Source organism: Lolium rigidum, chromosome 6 (genome assembly GCF_022539505.1).
Source record: "Lolium rigidum isolate FL_2022 chromosome 6, APGP_CSIRO_Lrig_0.1, whole genome shotgun sequence".
Lineage (NCBI taxonomy): Eukaryota > Viridiplantae > Streptophyta > Magnoliopsida > Poales > Poaceae > Lolium > Lolium rigidum.
In genome coordinates this window covers 104,460,555-104,482,185 of record NC_061513.1, presented here as the reverse complement: position 1 = coordinate 104,482,185, position 21,631 = coordinate 104,460,555, and the positions used below count along the sequence as shown (strand labels likewise).

Genomic DNA, 21,631 nt, shown 5'->3' with positions numbered 1-21,631 from the left:
AATGTTAGACTAATTTCGGTTTGTTCCAGGTTTATGTGTCAGGATGGTCCTGATGAACACGCCGAAGAAACACGCTTGCCTCTCCACCAGGAAAACACTTTGTAGGTATGTAGCTTCTCCAAACTGATGTATCACTTTCATCGATCATTCTTGTCTGGTTAAACGCGAGGATGACGCTATTGGGCCCATCACATCCTCCATTTCGAAAACAACTTTGGGACCCTCATAGCTTATAAAAGCCATGCTGATAGAGCATATCATTTCTCTTTTCCATCTATTAACCCTGCTTGAGTTGTGGTGGAGAATTTCCCTTTTCCAGCTATTAACCCACCATGCTTCAGCTGCGCCATTCCTCAGGCGTACATCAAATATAGGTAACTACCGAGTTGTAAAACAAAACAAAATGACGTATGCAAGATGCATAAGTACATATTAGCAACAACTGCAGTCTCCGTGAAAAATTATTTTGTGCAGTTCGTATTCGGGTATTCACATATATTACGTACATGCTAAGGCAAATACTTTAGTAACAATATTTGCACCCTCGAATTTATAATAAAGACACCTCTTTTGCAAGCAATAGCCTTGTCTCGAAGTTCTCCTTTATATTTCTTTTGTCCCAGGGAGGATTTCTAATATTATATATATATGCCTTACCAGTAAATTTTAAGTGGGCTCACCCAGATCCCCTTTACCTGGATAGATGGAGGTTTAAGACAGCTACTATATGTACAAGTCACTAACGAGTCGTAAAACAAAACAAAATGACATATGCAAGATGCATTTGTACATATTAGCAGCACTGCAGTCTCCGTGAAAAATTATTTTGTGCAGTTCGTATTCGGGTATTCACATATATTATGCTAAGGCAAATACTTTAGTAACAATATTTGCACCCTCGAATTTATAATAAAGACACCTTTTCTGCGAGCAATAGCCTTGTCCCGAAGTTCTCCTTTATATTTCTTTTGTGCCTGGGAGGATTTCTAACATTATATATATATATATATATGCCTTACCAGTAAATTTTAAGTGGGCTCACCCAGATCCCCTTTACCTGGATGGATGGAGGTTTAAGACAGCTACTATATGTATAAGTCAAGTTGTAGCTGTGTTATTTTTCTTGATTACGGCTTTGGATTTTTACCGCTGTATAATTCCAGGTGGTAATTAAATTTATTTTGTGTAACAACGAAAACAAGTTAACAACGATGCCTGTAAATGCAGACTTGAGGTAGCTATACTTGAGATGCATAAGATCATCTATATTTTTACTTTCGTTGGGCATGTGGTTTCGATGGAAACACCTATTTTGATCAATTTGTATTCATAGAAATATTTGGTAATCTTAATTATCTTTTGAAATTCATAGACATATGATTCGACAAATGCTACAGGACCTGAACGTTTGAACTGTTAGAGAATTACACAACTTCTGAATCTATGCTGCGCCTTTTGTTTCGTCAACAAATCTATAGAGGGTCTTTTGTTTAGACCAAAACAAAAAAACGGTGCATGTCTAAGTACCCCTGGGTATCTTCCTCTTTTGTATGAGGTCTTTTTTTAATTTCAGACAGCATTATTGTTGTGTTGGAAGATTTACAATGAACTTACAGGTAGGAGTGACAATTTCAGACAGCATTTCTTGTGTTGAAAAACTTGCAACATGTCTACCCGTATGCCTTTTGTTACGCTTCTAGGAGATGGTAGACTGGTTCTGAACTTATGATCACATTTATGCAGGCTGTTCTCCAACTCATTCATGCTTCTATGCTAATCCTCGGTTCTCCTATAAATTATCACAGAAACATATTTTAGCATAGTACCTAATTCTTTTTATTTTCCGCAGGCTCTGCTTCCACTCTGACAGGTTCCTCCGCCACGCTCTGACGGACTCCGCTGTGCTCCGACGCCGTCGTCTCGCTCTTGCGGCAACATGGCGGGAGACGTCATCCTCTAGAACGCCAACTAGCTCCGGGCCCCTCTCCGCCATCGGACTCGACGGATACCATGCTTGTGTTTACACATTCCTCACCTTGTTGGTAGGTCACTTGACCGCTAGAAGTGACATCTACAACTTTGGTGTGGTCTTTCGGAGAAAATCCATCGACAAGTCATGGCCCAGCAGGTAGCACAGCCTGGCTGAGTGGGTTCGCGCCAAGTTGAGCTACAAGAGGCGGCGTCTCCAAATCATTGACCCAAAATTGGAGAGGCGGTATTCAGTTCGAGCTTCTCACATTGCCTGCAGTCTTGCATACTGCTCCCTTCTATCTCAGACAATAGTGTTAGGAGTTATTCTCGCAGCTCTAGAGAGTTTGATGTGCTCCCTTCTATCTCAGACTATTTTCAGTTATTTACCATGAGTCCCTTCTGTCCCTTCTGTCTCTTGACTTCTTTGTTTGTCTTCTGTAGTCTTAGATCCAGGAGATTCAAAAATGTTCCAGCTTACATAGTAAGAATAAAATTTACTACTTTCAGTTACTTTCAATTACATAGTAAGAATAGTACTAATTTTGTTTTAAAAAATCTGCTAAACTTTATGTAGATGGGGAGGTATGTAGACATGTATTTTTTTTTGGACTGGAGGGAGTATGAGATGTAGTCCCTTCTGTCTCTTACTTGAGGTAATACCTAAGAAATGTAATTTCATATTGGCTGCTACATTTATCACAACTGTTATATGAAATGAACATTAGCATGAGTTTCACGGGATCGTGCGCCAAGGCGCACATTTAAATCTAGTCTATTAGCTCACGCGTACTCCAACCACCCTCCTCCAAGATAGGAGGAACCAAGGTGAAAAACCCCACCGGCTCCGTTCCAGCTCCACCGAGGCGCTGCCGCTTCATCGGGCCAAACACAACTCTGAGACCACCTCCAGCTCCGCCGTTCGGCCCTGATGCTCATCACACACGTGCGCAGCGAATCGATCAAGGGATCGTCTAGTTCTTCGTCCACATCATCTCCGGCCGCCATGCTCTGGCGAGGTTTCTAACCACCTCCGACCTCCTCCGCCCTATCTGAATGCACCATAGTGTTCCTGGTAAGGTCCTTCATCTTATCCACCTTTTCCCCGTGGCATCCGACCATTTTCCGCCGGGTGTCTAACTCTGACGAAACTGACGAATATTTTCGCCGCCGGTTTTTTTCTGCAACTTCGCGGCCGCCCCGTCGCCGTTCCTCGCCGCCACCCGCCGCACTGACCACAGGGACGGAGCCCCCACGGTCTCAGCTTCCTATTCTTCGAGTACTTGAAACAGGCGCCGCTCCGGGACGCCTTTCCGTCCACCACGCCGCCGTCGCGAGTTCTTCTTCCTCTACGTTGTCTGGGTCGTCCCCGAGCTCCATCGCTTCGCCAGCGACCTCACGGAGCTAGCTACCCCTTCTTTTCCACATATTCCCCGTCCTCCCTTGCACTAGTGCTTCCGTTTTGTCCACGTCCTGCCCATCACGGCGTACTGCATCTTCTCGCCAGCATCGTGGACACCGTCGTTAGTTTCCGTCGCCGCTCGCGGACCCGTTCTGCTTCACCTCATGCGCGTACTCAAGCACCTAGTTTGCTTCTCTGTTATCTGAATCCCTGCAAACTTCGGCGACACTTGTTCTGCTGCTAGGCCAGTCGTCGCTAGCATCGTCAAAATCTTGTCACGCCCGTCTTCTGCAAGCCACTCCGATCTGTAATTGTTCAAGAGGACCGCGCACCCGGTGAGAAACATAGCCGATCAGCAGCTCAGTTGGTCTGCTCCCTTGTCCTACATGTATTTGAATACGGAGATCAAATCCCAAGTGGAACAAACGCCAATCCTTTTATTTTTACAGTCTTTCGTTCCAGTTTCAGCATAAGGGCTCCTGTCTCAGTTTTCAGAACATCTGCAGGCTAGGCTTTTGCTGTTCAATCTCACACGTTACTCTGTTTTTCACATGAACACAAACAAGCTCTGCTAGCTGGGACGTTGCTCCTCTACCTCATCACAACTTTTGCACCATCCTTTTAGTTTTTGCTCAACATTTCAAACTTCAATTCTCACAAAGTTTATATCCAGGAGTATTAGAAAAAAACATAATCTATCTGTTTATAAAAAAAATCAACTTTTGAACAATTAAAATTTGACAAGGTTTTAAATTGTGTTAAATAAAACTGCAATCTTGTAAACTTCCTAACTAAAGTTGTAAAACTTCAATGCTTTATCAGTTGTTGGAGATACTCATGTCTTACTTTAATATTAACAACTAAAATTGCCAAGCAGTGGCATCTGTGAGCTCCTTTGCGAAAACATCAGATTTTTGTCTCGCTAATGTCCCCTAAGATCCGAGTTCTTGTTATTTAGATTGAGCGCTCTACCCGTACGTGGGAGAATGGGTCCCCTTCACCCTCTACCTTTGGAGCCACAACATTGATTTTATTTGCTCATATGCACGATTTATTTCCTATTGCCATCAAGTGTTTATATTCTGTACTTTACTCATAAGCGGGACTCCTTACCCTTGGTCGGTCATTAGTACCCGCCTTGGAAACCGACGCAAACCTCTGGGTCCTTATCGGGGTACGTCCGAACTTTGTCACTGGTAGCTTAGTTGAGTGGCTCCCATTAAGCTTGTTTGTAGCATTGGGAATAGTCTTGTTGTGAGACTCCGTCTGTAGTAAGCGGGTTCGAGCATGCGTATGGTTACATTTGGGCAACCACTGCAGGGTGTACATCTTATCGATAAGCCGTGTCTACGGTTATGGATGACTTAGAATTGTATGGCTTGATCATAGAACAACTTACACCTTATACTTGTTGCTAATAATTTACTAATAACTTGCATAGTAATATAGCATTACTACAACAAATATTTAATAAAAACCGGAAACCGCTTCCGACGTCGCAGACCGGAAACGCCATGGACGCCGCCGAACGTGTAGGCCGCGAGGCCGAGCGCGGTGGCTGCCCAGCCGTCGACGTCCTCTCCATGGACAGCTTCGACCCCGTAAGCTACTAACCCTAGAAAATCCACACCTCAACCCTTACATCTGAGGTCATATGAAACCTCCTTTTGTCAATCCTGATGACGATATGCTTTGGGCCCTATCGGTGGAATGTGTGGGATTTGTCAATCCTGATGATGGATAGATATGCTCTGGGCCTCTCCGTGGAATGTCGTCTAATTAGCTTGCAAGCATGTGGCAAGGTCACAAGAGATGACATACCACGGTACGAGTAAAGAGTACTTGTCGGTAACGAGGTTGAACTAGGTATTGAGATACCGATGATCAAACCTCGGACAAGTAAAGTATCGCGCGACAAAGGGAATCAGTATCGTATGTTAATGGTTTAATCGATCACTAAGTTATCGCTGAATGTGTGGGAGCCATTATGGATCTCCAGGTCCCGCTATAGGTTATTGATCGGAGAGGAGTCTCGATCATGTCCGCATAGTTCACGAACCGTAGGGTGACACGCTTAAGGTTCGATGTTGTATAGTAGATATGGAATATGAGTTGGAGACCGAATGTTGTTCGGAGTCTCGGATGGGATCCAAGAACATCACGAGGAGGTCCGGAATGGTCCGGAGAATAAGATTCATATAAGGAAAGTCATTTTCCGGGGTTCGGAAAAGTTCGGAAATTTTCCGCTAGAAAACCGGAGGATTTCTAGAAGGTTCCGGAGGGGCCACTGGTGGGCCCACGACCCCGGGAGAGGCCACATGAGACGAGGGGGTGCAGCCCAGCCCTAATGGGCCAGGTGCACCATGCCTCAAGGCCCAGGTCGGCCAAAAAACCCTAGGGTTTGGGGAAACCCTAAAAGGGGAATACTTGGGGGCTAGTTTCCCCTTTTCCCTTGGCCGCCGGCCCTAGATGAGTTGGGGGGGCCACCTTGGCCGACCCCAGCCCCTATATAAAGAGGGGAGAGGGCAGGGGGTCAGACACATCCTTCCCCAAACCCTAGCCGCCCCCTCTCTCCCTCCTCCTTCGTCCTGCGTAGGCTTGGCGAAGCCCTGCAGGAATTTCTCCTCCACCACCACCACCACGCCATCGTGCTGCTGGAATTCCGAGGGGATCTACCACCTCCGCTGCCCGCTGGAATGGGGAGATGAAGGACTTCATCGACACCATACGCACGACCGAGTACGGAAGTGCTGCCAGATTGCAGCACCGGAACGATCGACTACTTCAACCATGAGATATGATCTCGTTAAGGCTTTGGATCTACGAGGGTTAGTTTCTCATCTATCTTGTTTCTCCGATCTCATAGATTATATCTTGGCTTTTCCATAGATTAGATCTTGGATTTATTCGTCTTTGCGGTAGAATTTTTTTGTTTTCCATGCAACGAACCCTACATCAATATATATGTGATTTGTATAGGGCACGAAAGGAAAAAATCCTCATTAAGTAGATGTATCACCTCTGATGACACATCAACCTACAAAAAAACAGCCATTAGATTAGTCAGTTTGTGCAGCTACTCAATCAACATGTATTCTCAATATGAATAATGGATGAGAGGTTACAACTTGATTACAAAAATATATTAAGTCAATCCAGGGAGTTAGAGCCAGCCAAACAGCAGAAGGAATCTAAATCACCTTTGGGGACAAGGTCAAGGCCACCAGAACCTCTGTTGATGCCATAGTGCCATACAAATTGGCAAATACAAATTGAGCCAAGAAAAGGAATAGAAACCCCATATTTTTATGAACCACACAGGCGCACAACAAGACAAAAGCTCACTTGGGGAGAGAGAGAGGTACCAGCTCGACATGCATACATGTTGGAAGCACACGCAGCAAAATCACCTGTTGTTCATCATGGACAAAAGGGGGTACCAATCTCAATCTCACCACAATCTTCTCCACAAAAATCAACCCAGTTTCAAACCTTAGCACACTGAATCTGCAAACAGTGGCATCAATACAGATCAGTAGGGGAGAAAATCCTAGATGATGTAGGCACAAAATAGGAGAAATTTATCCAGGATCTGAGAGAAAGTGTAGCACGGAGCGAGAAGAGGGGGGGATAACCAGGCTCACGGCTCAGGGAGGAGGCCGGCTATGGCAGAGAGCAGGGCGCTCGTCCAGCCGCCGCCGCCCCAGCAGAGCATACAAGAGGAGTGGTGGAGGACTTAGCGTTGCCCTTGCGAGGCAGCGGCCCCACGGGGCTGGCGCACGTGAGCCACATCTCCAGGCCACCGGACCGCCTTCCTTCTCGTCCTCCTCCACGGTGTTGAGGTCGATGCCCACCATTGACGCCGTCAGGCCTCGGCGTCTCTCCCGCGGCGACGGAAGCTGCACCTCCACCTAGCTCGCCCCCGCGAAGTACTCCTTTTGGGCTCCATCGTGCCAGGTCGCCGCTGCCAGCCCACCACCGCGCCCTTGACCCGCGATGCATCGCCGCTCATGCGCCTCGCATCTAAAGCCGGACCGACCGCCACCTCCACGATGCGCCCCAGCCTCCTATTCTTCACTTGGAGAGGCCGGCGCAGCTCCGCCTCCCTCTTCCTCCTGCACGCCGTCGTCGCCACCACACACCAGAGAGAACTAGAACTGGGGGATCTTTTTCACCACGGGGCCGATCTAGAAAAACAGGGGAAGAAAGGCGACCTGAACGAGCACCCTCGCTACCTCTGCTCGCTGACCCCACGCACGCAAGGGCCCATCCGTCATCGACCTATTCAGACAACCAAGAAGTGGAAGAAAAATTACCGCATCCGACGGCCATGGTGAAAAGCGGGTTTGCAAAGTTACTATTGCTACGGGATTGGACGAGCCAGATTCTTTTGCCCCTTGAAGCACCCTGGTTGGCCGGGTAGGCTTGCAACCTTTTAGAATAGAAATGAGAGGAGGAAGAGATGGTAAGAAGCTATGCAGGGCAAAGGATTTAGTGCCAATCAATATCACGTCGGTGAGGAGAGAAATACACACCACATACCTAATATACCTGCTAGCAAATACACATATACTCTGAGAGGTGTTGCTCTTGGATTCGCTGCACTCGCTACACTTTCATCCTGGCCCGTTCCCTGGTTCCATTCAGTATTTCCGCTGAAAAGATCGGTCTTTTGTTTGCACTTGTTAGAGACTTAGAGCATAGTTTTTTTTTTGAACTGTAGAGCATGTAGTTGTACAAATGAGAACAAACACTGAAAAATGGCCGAAGGCTTATTCGTGCTTAAAAAAGAGACTGAAGGCTTATTTGTGAGCTGCCACGAACCCGTTGGGCCCAGGCGTCGAGCCGCTGGACCCAGACATGTTAGCCAGACCCAGATCAAACCGCTATGCGGTTTTGCACGCACTGCGTCCAACCAAGCCTTGAAACCTCCAATACGGGGAAAAAGACAGCCGCCGCCTCTCCAAACCCTAGCCAACTCCACTTCAGCCTCCTCCATAGATCGGTTCCTGCTCCTCCGGTCGGCTTCGCCGGCGTCGGGAGGAGTGGGGAACCCGATCTATGCGTGGAGTTTCCAATAAAAGTAGTATTTTCAGTTGATTATGTTAGGATTTTGGTAGTCATCTTCTTGTTGGTTTCCCCTCAATGGAGATGGCATCGTCTACAATAAGTGATCTTCGAGCTTTCGTTCGACGACGAGACCTCCTTCCCGACGTCAATGGTGGTGTTGAAAGATTACAATCCTCTAGGTATGGGCCTTCAGATCTTGCTTCGCCAGATCGATTTTGGATCTTTTGTCGTTGTTGCCACGAGAAAAATTATCCTCGTAGTTTTTATCCCGGCTGCTACGTCCCCAACAATGGTGATTCGTACTCTCGGCTCTCCATCATCATCGACAAGGCTAGTCGGTTGTTATTCCTTAACATACTGGTGTTGGTACTCTTACCGATGTTGAATGACTGGTTTAATGGTTGCGCGCGTGCACGCAGCCTTGGTATTGCGGCTTAAATTAAAATTATGGGAGAACCTTCGTCGGTATTTACAGGTCTATGGTTTGTTATCTATCTTTGGCTGCCTTCAGAAGAGTACAAGATTGTGTTCTGGAAGAAGAAAGAATTTGAAGATCTTGAAGATTTGTTAGTATCTTTTAGACTTCATTTTGTAATCGTTGGAGTCAGCTCGTGTATCTCTACTATGTACTATTTGTTACTATAAATATATACTAGGAAAATTGCCCGTGCGGTTGCTACGGACTAACAATTCTGTTTTTACGGCATGCTACCCTTTGTACCTATGCAACATGCCTTCCCGCCCTCCACCAACACACGGCTCCATCTGCATTCCTTCTTAAGATACCACACCCTCCTCTTCCCTTTCTCAAATTTCCCCGTGTGCTGGCCACCTGCCTCGGGAAACCGGTGTCCTTCACTCGTCCCACAGAAAAACCTAAATCCAGAAAGCCCAACCTGAAGTCCAAAGCCAAGCGCTTCATTCAAATTCAGCGGCAAAAGACTTTACAATCGTTATAATCTCATACTCCTCATATTATATATACAACACAAAACCAAATCAATTTCATTTACGGTGTAGCACTGCAACCTGGATCAAATTTGTATAGTTGATCCAGGTTCCTGCAGGATTTAGGGTTCTTGGATCTTCTCTTCAATCCAAGCTTTTGCAACTAAAAGAAGGTATAGGTAGACCTTGGAATCTCACCCTCTTGCGCGACAGTAGAAGATGTTTTTCTGCCCCCCCCCCCCCCACACACACACACACGCACATGTCAGATCCACCTCGCCGACGGCGATTCGCCGGTTTCCCTGCCTCTGCCGGCCGCGGGAGGCTGGGGAAAACTCGAATCCTGGTGTACATAGTGTAGGAGCTATTGGGAACCTCGCCGGAGGCGTTGTGGAGATGGAGGCGCGTCTGGTTTGGTTTTTGCAGGTGGTGCTCGTCATCTTCGGCGGTGGTGCTCGGTGGAGCGGCACGGCAGAGCACTCCCTTCCTCACGCTGGTGGTCCTTCGGGGCCGCCGTGTGTGTCTGTCCCCCTCCCGGATCTTGAGGCGGCGGATCCGGTCAAAGTTGTTGGAGATGCTGGTGGTGGAGCGAGTCGATGTTTTCGATGGAGCAGGATGGAGGCTCTTCGGAGTTCGAGGTTCGACGACTTCCCGTCCGCAGGGGGTCTTCTTCTGATGCAGGGTTCTAGTGGAGAAGCAGCAGCGGTGCGCCATCGGCAAGTCCTGCTCTTCGCCGGCGACATCGAGTTGCAGAGTGTCTTGACTGTAATTTCTATCTTTGGTGAATCTTTCTATAATTTGCTTTCTTTAATATCATCGGCGTTTCCTCGCAAAAAAAAGCATGTTAGGTGCGTTGCGGAATTAAGGCAGACGAGCTAGAAAAGGATGTTAGCAATCTGCTAACCATAACAGTGAGAACTCACGTGGACAATTTAGTAATTAACGATCAAAACTGCTATAGTTCACGTGGGCAATTTTAGCAATCCAGGAAATAACCGGATCTCACATGATAAATTCAGCAATCTAGTACATCTACAAATAAAAAGGGAGAGAGCTCACGTTGCTGTGAACAACATAAGCGTTTCCTTCGGAAACTCCTCATACTCATCCTCCTCCTACATTTGTTAGGAGAATCTCTCAAATTTCCGTGACTGTGTGCATCGCTCCTTGCATGTCTGAATCGAAAATCGCCCCACCCTGCAGGCTGCAGGCAACAAGTAGCGAGCACCTATAAAGCAGGAACCCGCCCTGCCCGGCTGCCCCAGTAACCACACCCAGGCCGGCAAAGAAGAAACTCGTCGTCAGGGAAATCGCCCGCGTCGCTCAGGAGGCCATTCCGTCTGAGCTTCTTGCTCTTCTCCTTTGGAAAAGGCGGCGGCCGTCCTAAAGCTGTGGCATAGTGATGTAGAGGTCCGTTATCCTGGGCTTCTGCTCATCTCCTTCCGAGAAGACGGCGGCGGCAGAAGTTGTGGCTTCGGGACGTACGGCGAGCGGAGAACAATAGGATACGGGCATAACACACATTAGTGCTACCAGAATCGATCTACATCAATGTTCAGAATTGCTCTGGCAGGGTCACCTTTCCCGACTAATGTTGTGCCTCGCGCTGGTGGTGCATGCCATTGTGGCGGTCAGAACCATGTCTGCGGCTGCTAGAGCAGCAGATGCCTCTCTTCTGGCCGCCGGCTTAGAGCATGGACGTACGTGGTGCTTAGGAGAGAGAGATCGACATCCATATGAGCGAGCGCCCCGACCCCGCGCGGGGGACCGCGGCGAGGCGCCCGACGATTGGCGCGGCTAGTCAGGTATGACACAATCGACTACGGAGTCGACGAGCGGGCTGAGCGCGTGGAAGCGGTGCGACACGAGGGCGCTGCGGTCGAGTGCCTTGACGTTGCCTATCTGGCTAGAGACGTGGAGGAGCACTTCTTTTATTAGCCGTGTATATGATATATGAATCGATGTCCAACCCGTGTACGATTCATCTACTCGTGTATGAGTCATGTTTTCTTGTAAGGGATCGACGACAGACGAAAACGTAAATCCAAGTTGAACGAAAGCGCAAAGCGACGGACGAAACCACGGAAACACTTCTCCCTTTATTATTAGGTATAGATATGTGGTATTGATTGTCAAAAAAAAAAAAAAAAGCCTTGAAACCTCCACCTGAAAAGAATAAAAAAAAAAAGTCGGGTCCAAACCACTGAACCGTCTCTTGTTCCTTCCATCCAGAGGACTCCTGCGACGGCGGCGGCGGCGCGGCCCTTCTCCCCTCGGCAGCGACTGGGCATCTCGCCCTCTTCCATCAGCAGTGGCGGCGCCGCGACATTCCTTTTCGACTCGGCAGCGGCCGGGAGCTCTCGCGTTCTAATGTCGCCCACACCATCGCTCCCGCCGCCGCTTCCGGCGGCCGGCCGCCTCCTCGTGCTCTACGCGTCGCAGACCGGCAACGCCATGGACGCCGCCGAACGTGTAGGCCGCGAGGCCGAGCGCGGTGGCTGCCCGGCCGTCGACGTCCTCTCCATGGACACCTTCGACCCCGTAAGCCCCTAACCCTAGAAAATCCACACCGCAACCCTTCCATCTGAGGTCATATGAAACTTTCTTTTCTTCTTGTGCAGAGTTGCTTGCCGGCCGAAAGGTCCGTGGTGTTCGTCGTGTCCACCACGGGCCAGGGCGATCCCCCGGATTCCATGAAGGTAGTGATACTAACATACTTTTTTGTTGCAAGTATATCTCGACTCTGCTTTGCTAATTGAGATTTTACTGTTGGTTTCGCCCGAGCAGGGGTTTTGGAGATACCTTCTTAAGAAGGAACTTGGTGCCCGGTGGCTGGAAGGGGTCCGTTATGCCGTATTTGGGCTTGGTGATTCAGGTTACCAGAAGTACAATGTTAGTAATCTTACTAGGATGTTTTTAGCTTGCTATTGCGCCCTGCAGTGCCTTAATACATGATTTGTTCACATTATTTGTAGTTTCACTATGTTTGGGGAATTTATTATTGATAGAACAATCAGTACTTTGCTTAAGGTTAATAGGTTAGAAAAGAAGAATATGTGGTTATGAAAAACATCACATGATGCTTACATGTCATAAAAATGCATTTTGCTAAATGCTCAACCATGCCCATTTCTCATTTTCTCATTTCTACTTAGCTGCATGCCGCATGTTCTGAATAGTAGTAGGTTTCCCTTTGTTGCTCACAGATCAGGACTGCTACTTTTGAAAATTGTACTGCCATCTTATTTCTGTTTCCCTCTTCACTGTTGTTGTACACACTGCAGTTTGCTGCAAAGAAGATCGATAAAAGGCTTTCGCAACTTGGTGCAGACCGGATCATAAAGTTAGGCCTGGGAAATGATCAACACTTTTCAGGGTATGGTGTTAAATATCTCGCATTTTATCTGCTATTGCTGCTATATCACTTCCATGTTTTGGAGAAGTCTAATTTAAACATTTTTTTGGTGATCAAAATTTTAGCATCATGTTTTCTTCGTGTTGGAAAACAATTCCTTAAAATTACTAAGTGATTCTGTTGTTGTTGTATACCAGATACGAAGGAGCTCTAGATCCTTGGCTGCTGTCTTTGTGGACATCACTGAATCAAGAAAATCCGTCACTTTTACCAAGAATATCTGATATCATTAATCCTAGTCTGATTAATTTGGGAGATTCAAAGATCGAAGTCGTATATTACTCTTCCGATGACGCTCCTCAAGATTCCACTGTTTCAGGTGCGGTGTTAATCAATGTTAGCGGTAACCTGTATGCTGTTGTGTAGTCTCTTCTAAAGATTATATCTCTCTTATACTGACCAGACTCCAAGAAATTAATTGGGAGAGCACGTACAATGTCCCCTGCCCTGAAGTTCCATAATGATGGAGAGCCACAATACATGTTAAAGATGGTATGTTCCTATGGGTTTGAAATTATTTTATAAAGTAGACTTTGTGACCTATAATTTAATTGGCTATTTTCAACCGACCTTACACTTCATTAGCACTATGCATATGACTGGATTTGCAGATGAACGTGAGGCACCTTATATTGGATTTAGCTCCTTTTATACTTCTTCTTTTCAGTGGGCATCTGGCAAGTGTCCACAATATGCAAGCTCTAATTGCAAGGCAATCTCTATAATACTAGTTGATGTTGTGAGAAGCTTGCCCCTAACTATCCATGACCGACCTCAACTTGCAGTTCTATGTCATGAATGTGATGCTGCTTTTGTCAGTAGATTCAGTAGACATGACAAGATATTTACCATGCTCTAAGAAAGTTTACCTTAATGAACTAAATGAATAATAGCTGGGTTGTAATAGCGTAGTAAACAACAGACCAGGGATAGTAATGGTTCATTATTGGGATGCTCCTCCTGTTTTATGAATTATGACTAATAGATTGGTGTTATCTAATCAATGCATCTTTATTTGCTTAGTTCATGCCGGTGATGATGCTGCTAACCTCTTTAGGTAACAAATCAGCGTTTGACTAAGGAGGATTCCGAGAAAGATGTGCGCCACTTTGAATTGGAGAATCCATCTTCTGTGCGTTCTTTGTTCTTGTTCCATATGATGATGTTAGCTCGCTGTCATCTTCTTAACAAATGAAACAGATTGAATGATTTTTATTTTTTGTCATGTTAGGCAATCAGTTATCAAGTTGGGGACGCTTTAGAAATTCTACCAAGTCAGGATCCATCTGCTGTTAATGCTTTCATTGAACGCTGTAACTTGGATCCAGATTGTTACATAATGGTATGTGGCTCTATTTTGTTTTACCTCTTTGATTCTGTCACTTGTACCTTTTGCATTTTTCTCCGTCACGGAGGCAAAGTAATCATTTTTTTAGGGCGTGTTTGGATCATTAGCTCGCCTAGCTTAGCTAGGCTAGGCTACGCGGGCTCGTTTTAACTATGGTCTACCTAGGCAAGGCTACCCGTTTTGTTTATTAGCTAAGGCTAGTGTTGCCAACAGGTAGTAGAAGCAGTTACTCTGTTCATTAACAAGGCTGCAGTCAAACGCTACTTTTTTTCCATTTCATGTCATCGGAGGAGAGCCAAATTTGCTATCCTGGTGGGGCAAGGATTTTCTAGCCCATGCTGGCTAATTTGCTTGGCATAGTTGGTTATCTGCTTCCTACCAAATGCATAGGCTTGCCCAGCGAGGCTATTGTTGGCCGTGCTGAGGAACCAAATGTTCCCTTAGTTCCCGGTCCACATTAGTAGCTGTCTGTCTGTACACGTTGTTTGTTGCAAAATTAAGTACAACTGCCTTGACGAGTCATAGCTTGTAGCTACATCTATCATGTTTAGACAATAGATCATTTTTGTCTTTTTGGAATGCGAATTTTTCCATAAAACTGGAGAAAGCTAGAGGTAGTTATGCCTTCTTATATCTTCTCAACTAGTTAATCTGTTGCTATTATTCCGCTAACTAAAAAGGAGGCTATTCTTTGTTTGCCCAGATTCGAGCAAAGGGTGGGGACGAAGTTTCCAAATGTTCACTTGTGAATGGCATGATGGATCGCATGAAGTTGAAGACCTTTGTTGCTTTGACGATGGATGTTACATCAGCTTCCCCTCGACGGTATTTCTTTGAGGCAAGAGCAATTACCCTGAATGCTTCATCTCATACACCTCTTTCTTGTTTTGATATCTTATCGTTGGTTGTGATATCCTGATGTATATGTAACTCATCTTGATGTTCATACAACTTCACTGTTCCTTTGTAGGTCATGAGCTACTTTGCAACAGCTGAACATGAAAAGGAAAGGCTTCAGTATTTTGCTTCTCCTGAAGGAAGGGAAGACCTTTACAAGTACAATCAAAAGGAGAGTCGGACTGTTTTAGAAGTAAGTTTAGTTACTGAAGATTTTCATTGTGACGCTCTTGCAATGCAGAAGTTAGCATGTGAAAATTTTATGGCAATAGACCATTTTCTTTGAAATTATTTTCATGGTTGAACACTGATATATGGTTTTGTGCTGCTTTTAGGTATTGGAGGATTTTCCCTCGGTGCACATGCCTTTTGAATGGTTGGTGCAGCTAACTCCTCCATTAAAGAAACGAGCCTTTTCCATATCTTCATCCCCATTAGCACATCCAAATCAGATACACTTGACTGTTAGTGTTGTATCGTGGCTTACTCCTTTCAAGAGGGCAAGGCATGGTCTCTGTTCCACATGGCTGGCGGGGCTTAGTCCAAATGAAGGTATGAATTGCTTTTCTTAATTACAGCTGGAAACTTTTCTATTGTTATCTGTCTGTTCTTTTCCTGGACATCACTGTGCACCCCGTCAACCCCTCCACCTCACACAAAAAAAAGCATCAACCCTCTCTAAGTGTCACTGTGCTTACATGCAGAAAAGCTTATACCATGTTGGATACACAAAGGATCCCTGCCTCCACCGCATCCATCGGTTCCTCTTGTGCTCATTGGACCAGGAACAGGATGCGCCCCTTTTCGAGCATTTGTGGAGGAAAGGGCGGCACAGAGTGTTAGAGAACCAACAGCTCCTGTTCTGTTCTTCTTTGGTTGTAGAAATGAAGACAACGATTTCCTATACAAGGACTTATGGTTAAAGCATACCCAGGACAAGGGAGTGTTGTCCCCGGAAGAGGGTGGTGGTTTCTTCGTGGCTTTTTCTAGGGATCAGTCTCAAAAGGTCTATGTACAACATAAGATTAAGGAGCAGAGTGTAAGAGTGTGGAACCTACTATGCTCTGGGGCTTCAATATATGTTGCAGGGTCTTCTACCAAAATGCCTGCTGATGTTACAGCTGCACTAGAAGAAGTTCTCCGCCAAAAGGGCGGTGAGGCTGCTTCAGGATGGCTCGGGAAACTGGAAAGGGCCGGTAAATTTAACATTGAAACTTGGTCGTGATTGTGATCGGCAAATAGGTAAGTTAAGTATGTTTGAACAATCAGGTTCCACAATTATTCACACGGTAGGAACCTTAGAATTTAGTGTAGATCTAAGATGTCAGAAAAAATAGAGGTTGTATATCTGCGCAAACATACAGGAATAATTTGTTCTTGGACAGAACAATTTACAAGGGAAAGCAAACACCTTTCAACACCTTTCCTATTTCGATGTTGTATATGTATTTGGGGCGATGAAGTTTTGGTACAAAGATGAAGAGTGGTAGTTTGATTTTATGAATTGGGAATTTTGTAACACTTCTATCATTCTGTAATAATCGGTATTTTTCACCTTGAACATGGGTTAAGTCATATAGCTGTAAGTGATATAGATGACACTATGTTTGGTGAAGGTGTCTTTGCAGGCCTTGGTGGGCATAAATTATCTCAGTATGCACCTGTTTGTACTTGTTCTTCGATCTGGTTTTCCTAGTGCTGGTTTCTATCAGCTTTTCTTCTCATTATCTCATAACAACTTTCCTTTTTGTGGCTCTTGAATAGGCTTAGACAACCTTGAATATACAGGTGGCATCTTGATTGTTTGGTTCTTTGGTGAGATCTATTTCAACTTGGTTCTTTGGTGAGATCTATTTCAGCTTTACAGTACTAGTCTTAGTTGGAGCTTTTGCATATCTCAAGCCCCATGTTTTCTCTGGTTATAAGTTGAGCTAGTCTGATAATCGAAACATTGTCAATCAAGAGAGGTAAACAAGCAGTACCAGTCCGTTTATTGCGTCCTCGTGCTTAACTATACAGCAAATAGCTCACACTGTTCACGATTACTTCACATTCTGGGCTAAGCAAATATCTTTCTTGTTTCGATGTTGTATATGTACTCCCTCTGTTCACGATTACTTCGCATTCTGGGTTAAGTCAAAGTCAAACTAGGCAAAGTTTGACTAAATAGTTAGGAAAAATATCAACATTCACAATGTAAAATTATACCATTAAATTCTCCATAACCTATATTTTATACTGTATGCTTTTGGTATTATGGTTGTTCATATTTCTCCATATATTTTTAGTCAAACTTCATAATGTCTGACTTTGAAAAATCCCAGAATAATTAAAAATGGAGGGAGTATCTCTGACGATAAAATTTTGGTACGTAGAAGTGGTAGTTTGATTTTATGATTTGGCAATTTTGTAACAGTTTTATCATTCCATAATATTCAGTATATTCACCTTCAACACGGGTTAAGCCATCTGGCTATGTTGGGTGAAGTTGTTCTAGCAGACTTGGTACGATTGAATTATCTCGAGTATGCAAAAAAGAAAAAAAAAAGTGTACTTGTTCTTGGATCTAGTTTTTCTTAGTGCTAGTTTATAGCAGCTTTTCTCTCATAACAGCTTCCCTTTTTGTGGCACTTGAATGGGCTCGGACAACCTTGATTACACAGGTGGCATCTTGATTGTTTGGTTCTTTGGTAGAGCATACAATTTACAATGTAAAGCAAACACCTTTCCTGTTTCGATGATGTATATGTATTTGGGACGATGAAGTTTTGGTACATAGACTAAGAGTGGTAGCTTGATTTCATGAATTGGGAATTTTGTAACAGTTTTATCGTTCTTTAATATCTAGTATTATTCATCTTCAACATGGGTTAGGCCATCTGGATGTAAGCGATGTAGATGACACGATATGTTTGGTGAAGGTGTTGTTGCAGACCCTGTGCGCTTGAATTATCTCGAATATGCACCTGTTTGTACTTGTTCTTCGATCTACTTTTTTCTTAGTGCTAGTTTCTAACAGCTTTTATTCTCATAACAGCTTTCCTTTTTGTGGCCCTTGAATAGGCTCAGACAACCTTGAATATACAGGTGGCATCTTGATTGTTTGGTTCTTTGGTGAGATCTATTTCAGCTTTACAGTACTAGTCTTAGTTGGGAGGTGGCAATTTGGCTCATAGGAGCAAATGCTCTCATTATATAAAATAATTAAAAAACAATTTTAAAATTGTTAAAAAATTCTGATATAAATTTGTTGGTGTACATCTTGACATTCTATGTTAGTGCACAAATTTTCGTGGAGAAACAACATTTTATATGGCGTGTGCAAAAAAGACAAAAATATATCATGTACGTAATCGTGTTATAGCATCAAAACTTGTCTTTTTTACAGGAGCCACAATTATTTTTAGTTTTTTTTGAAAACTTGTGTACCAATATAAAATATCTAGATGTACATGTAAAAATTTAGTTTAGAATTTTTTGACACTTTGAAATGTGGATTCACATAATGGGAGCATATGCTCCTATGAGCCAAAGTGCATTTCCCTCTTAGTTGGAGCTTTTGTATATCTCAAGCCCCATGTTTTCTCTGGTTATAAGTTGAGCTAGTCTGATAATCGAAGCATTGCCGATAAAGAGAGGTAAACAAGTAGTACCAGTCCGTTTATTGCGTCATCGTGCTAAACTATACAGTAAATAGCTCACACCGTATAAGCGGGCGATACTGGCAACGCCATCCAAGTACAACAAAGTAGCATCAACTAAACTGTATGCAAGATACCGTATAGCAGTATCTGTAGAGGCTAGAACATAACGAACCAAGGCTCCAAAGCACTGAAACTGCATAGTGTTGCTTACGAAGGGAGCATACGTGTTCAGCCGCTGCGGGTCCAGACGACGTGGTCCTGCGGCAGGAAATGGCAGACCGGGACCGTGCCGGGCTTCACCTTGAGCACCTGGAACGCGACGTGCTTGGGGTTCCAGCCGGCGGTGTCGGCGTGGCACACGGCGACGGCCTCCACCGCCGTGCCGTCCCTGCCGACCATCGACACCGTGTACGCCCTGGTCGCCCGCGTCAGGTGGCACGCGAACACGGCGTAAGCGTACGGCTCCGCGTGGCAGGCCACGAGCTGGTCGGCGCCGCCCGCCGCGCGCTTCACGCCGGTCATGGTGTACTCTTGCTTCGGCGACCCCTCCTTCCCGACGACAGTGGAGACGGCCCTGACGCGGCTGGTCCCGAGGCTGGACGTGGCGAAGTCGACCATGGACTCCAGCGACGTGGCGCACGACTTCCTCTCGCCCTTGGCGGCCGTCGCCTCGCAGTCCCGCAGCGTCTGCGCCATCTCCGCCGCCTCGGCGGAGTCCGGCTCCACGGAGAAGCGGCTGAGGATCTCGGGGACCTTCTCGGAAGAGAACGGGATGGCGTCCGCCTCGCTCCGCGGCAGGAACTTCTCGCCGGCGCCCGCGGTGGCGGTGAAGTGGACGTCCATCGTCTTCCCGGCGTGGAGGTCCTTCTCGAGGAAGAAGAGCGCGGAGCTGGGGTCGTCGTGCGCCTGCGTCTCCGTCGCGGCATAGTTGTATATGAAAGGATTACCGTTGACGTTGACAGGCTTCCCGCGGCGGGGTTTCACGTGGACGCCGACGCCGCCCTTGCCGACGCCGACCGTGGTGCCGCCTGGCTTGCCGTAGCCAGGCTTGACGTTCACGCCGACACCGCCCTTCCCGACGCCGACCGTGGTGCCGCCGGACTTGCCGTAGCCAGGCTTGACGTTCACGCCCACGCCGCCTCCCTCTACTCCAACCGTGGTGCGGCCGGGCTTGCCGTAGCCAGGCTTAACGTTGACGCCCACTCCGCCTTTCCCAACGCCGACGGTGGTGCCGCCGGGCTTGCCGTAGCCAGGCTTGACGTTGACGCCCACTCCGCCTTTCCCAACGCCGACGGTGGTGCTACCGGGCTTGCCGTATCCAGGCTTGACGTTGACATCCACGCCGCCCTTGCCGACGCCGACAGTAGTCCCGCTGGGCTTGCCGCTGCCGGCCTTGACGTTGACACCAACGCCACCCTTGCCAACATCAACCGTGGTGCCACCGGGCTTCCCATGAGCCGCGTCGACATGGACGCCGCCCGAGCCGACGTTTACCGACGTGCCTCCGGCTATATGGCCGATCAGGGAGAAGGGTCGTCAATATTTTGATCTAGTTTACTAAAGAAGATGTCGAATTGCTTAAGAAGTAGTAGGTACCTGGAGCGCTGAGGAGTTGAGAGAGGGAGCTCGGCATGGGAGTGTTGGGAAGAGCAGACTCCCAGTACTGCTCCGGAGCCCGAGCTGCATGGCTTCCCACCGACGCAATCTGCATGCGAAATTACATGGTTAGCTAGTTTCTGACCATGAACACTTTGATGAAAGAGTCACTCCTCTCATGCATGATATATGATGCCACTCCATCACGGTCCCTGCACAGCCAGCACATGACTGATCGAAACTTACCAACTTTGCAAATCTCGCAAAATCCGCGTAGCTACCGGGTTGAGCACCTTGTATATGCTGCCCATAAACCTTTCGATTTCACATAATCAAGTTTTCAACATGTCCTTTTATTTGGGGACATTGAGTAAATGTGTTGTCAGGTAAACCTCCTATCAAGTATTTTTCAGGTGTAGATCACCTTGTGTACTACCATATATCAATGGAAATAACAGTATAGCTAAGCAATATTCCTCCCACAAGAACGGGGAAACTATGAACCCAACCACATGTTCACTCATGAGCATCGGAAGTAACAATTTGGGAACGAAAAACGATGGTCATGGAAGTGAGGAACTGACCAGTAGGAAGCCAAGGAGACCGGCGAAGAGCCTATCCATTGATGAAGTCAGGAAACTCACAGGGCGAGGGCGAGCTGTGCTTGGAAGTGAAGGATGCAGAGAACAGAGAGGAGATGATGTCCCTGAACCTAACGCAGATCGATATATATAGAGCCAAGTCAGGGAGTAGCTAGGGAGTTGGGACGATTGAATTTGCACAGATCTATTAACTGCCCTGATGCAAACACTGGAAGAGTAGCAGTGTAGCATCACTCAGTCGCCGAGTACGGCTGTGCAGGTAATATACGTACTCGTACTAATGGCATTCCCAGTATACTCCGTCTCAAGAGTAGTACCGTACGTAGCTAGCGTTGCACCTGTACGTCGAGCTACACCAAGACCCAAGACCACCCAGGACGTATACGCACACGAAAAACAATCAAGATAGATGCCACCTCCGGCCGGCTGCTGTGCGGGTGCAGCTGCTCAACCGTCCCCCTGCCGCTCCCGGGCGCGATATTGAATGCCGGTCGCCGTCCGTCGTCCCATGATAATGCGGTGCCACCGCCACCGGCTCCGGCCTCCGGCTGACTTGGAGGCGCGCGCCTCCACGCCTTCCTCCGGCTGACGGTTGCGCGGCGAGTGTGACGGCTAGTGCCCCACGGGATCGAGATCGAGATCGTTCGCCGCCTGGCCACTTCACACGTGCTGCCGATCGAGCGTGCTGACTGATGTACGTATAAAGAGTAAGGTAGGATCGCGCATCATTTTTTTCCTTTG

At 46.6% G+C, this 21,631-nt stretch overlaps 2 protein-coding genes across 3 annotated transcripts; one reads left to right on the top strand and one right to left on the bottom strand.

Annotated features, from left to right (window-relative positions):
* Positions 1-4,941: 4,941 nt before the first annotated feature.
* Positions 4,942-16,609, top strand: LOC124665266 (NADPH-dependent diflavin oxidoreductase 1). Of its 2 annotated transcripts, none has more exons than XM_047202688.1 (12): positions 4,942-4,971; positions 12,010-12,087; positions 12,176-12,280; positions 12,673-12,764; positions 12,941-13,122; positions 13,207-13,295; positions 13,861-13,935; positions 14,035-14,145; positions 14,855-14,989; positions 15,122-15,241; positions 15,384-15,600; positions 15,753-16,609. In XM_047202688.1, exons 1-12 carry the CDS (start codon positions 4,954-4,956, stop codon positions 16,271-16,273), a joined length of 1,743 nt encoding a protein of 580 aa, XP_047058644.1. In that variant the 5' UTR covers positions 4,942-4,953; the 3' UTR covers positions 16,274-16,609. The 2 variants fall into 2 exon arrangements, with proteins under 2 accessions (XP_047058644.1, XP_047058643.1); XM_047202687.1 differs by lacking the exon at positions 4,942-4,971 and adding an exon at positions 11,610-11,929.
* A 2,078-nt stretch (positions 16,610-18,687) lies between these two features.
* LOC124666519 (BURP domain-containing protein 3) lies at positions 18,688-20,975 on the bottom strand. The gene is made up of 3 exons (XM_047203867.1): positions 20,873-20,975; positions 20,289-20,397; positions 18,688-20,200 (listed from the first exon to the last, which is right to left on the bottom strand). The coding sequence occupies exons 1-3, from the start codon at positions 20,909-20,911 to the stop codon at positions 18,921-18,923; spliced, it is 1,428 nt and encodes a 475-aa protein (XP_047059823.1). The 5' UTR covers positions 20,912-20,975; the 3' UTR covers positions 18,688-18,920.
* Between the last annotated feature and the right edge of the window lie 656 nt (positions 20,976-21,631).

What these genes read in the sequence shown, in the direction of transcription:
- LOC124665266 (XM_047202687.1), top strand. Translation starts at nt 11,759, where the DNA reads ATGTCGCCCACACCATCGCTCCCGCCGCCGCTTCCGGCGGCCGGCCGC. An exon ending in CACAATACATGTTAAAGATG is followed by an intron (nt 13,296 to 13,860) that starts GTATGTTCCTAT and finishes TAACCTCTTTAG; the next exon opens with GTAACAAATCAGCGTTTGAC. An exon ending in AATTGGAGAATCCATCTTCT is followed by an intron (nt 13,936 to 14,034) that starts GTGCGTTCTTTG and finishes TTGTCATGTTAG; the next exon opens with GCAATCAGTTATCAAGTTGG.
- LOC124666519 (XM_047203867.1), bottom strand. Translation starts at nt 20,911, where the DNA reads ATGGATAGGCTCTTCGCCGGTCTCCTTGGCTTCCTACTG. An exon ending in GTCTCCTTGGCTTCCTACTG is followed by an intron (nt 20,398 to 20,872) that starts GTCAGTTCCTCA and finishes TTTCGCATGCAG; the next exon opens with ATTGCGTCGGTGGGAAGCCA. An exon ending in TCAACTCCTCAGCGCTCCAG is followed by an intron (nt 20,201 to 20,288) that starts GTACCTACTACT and finishes TCGGCCATATAG; the next exon opens with CCGGAGGCACGTCGGTAAAC.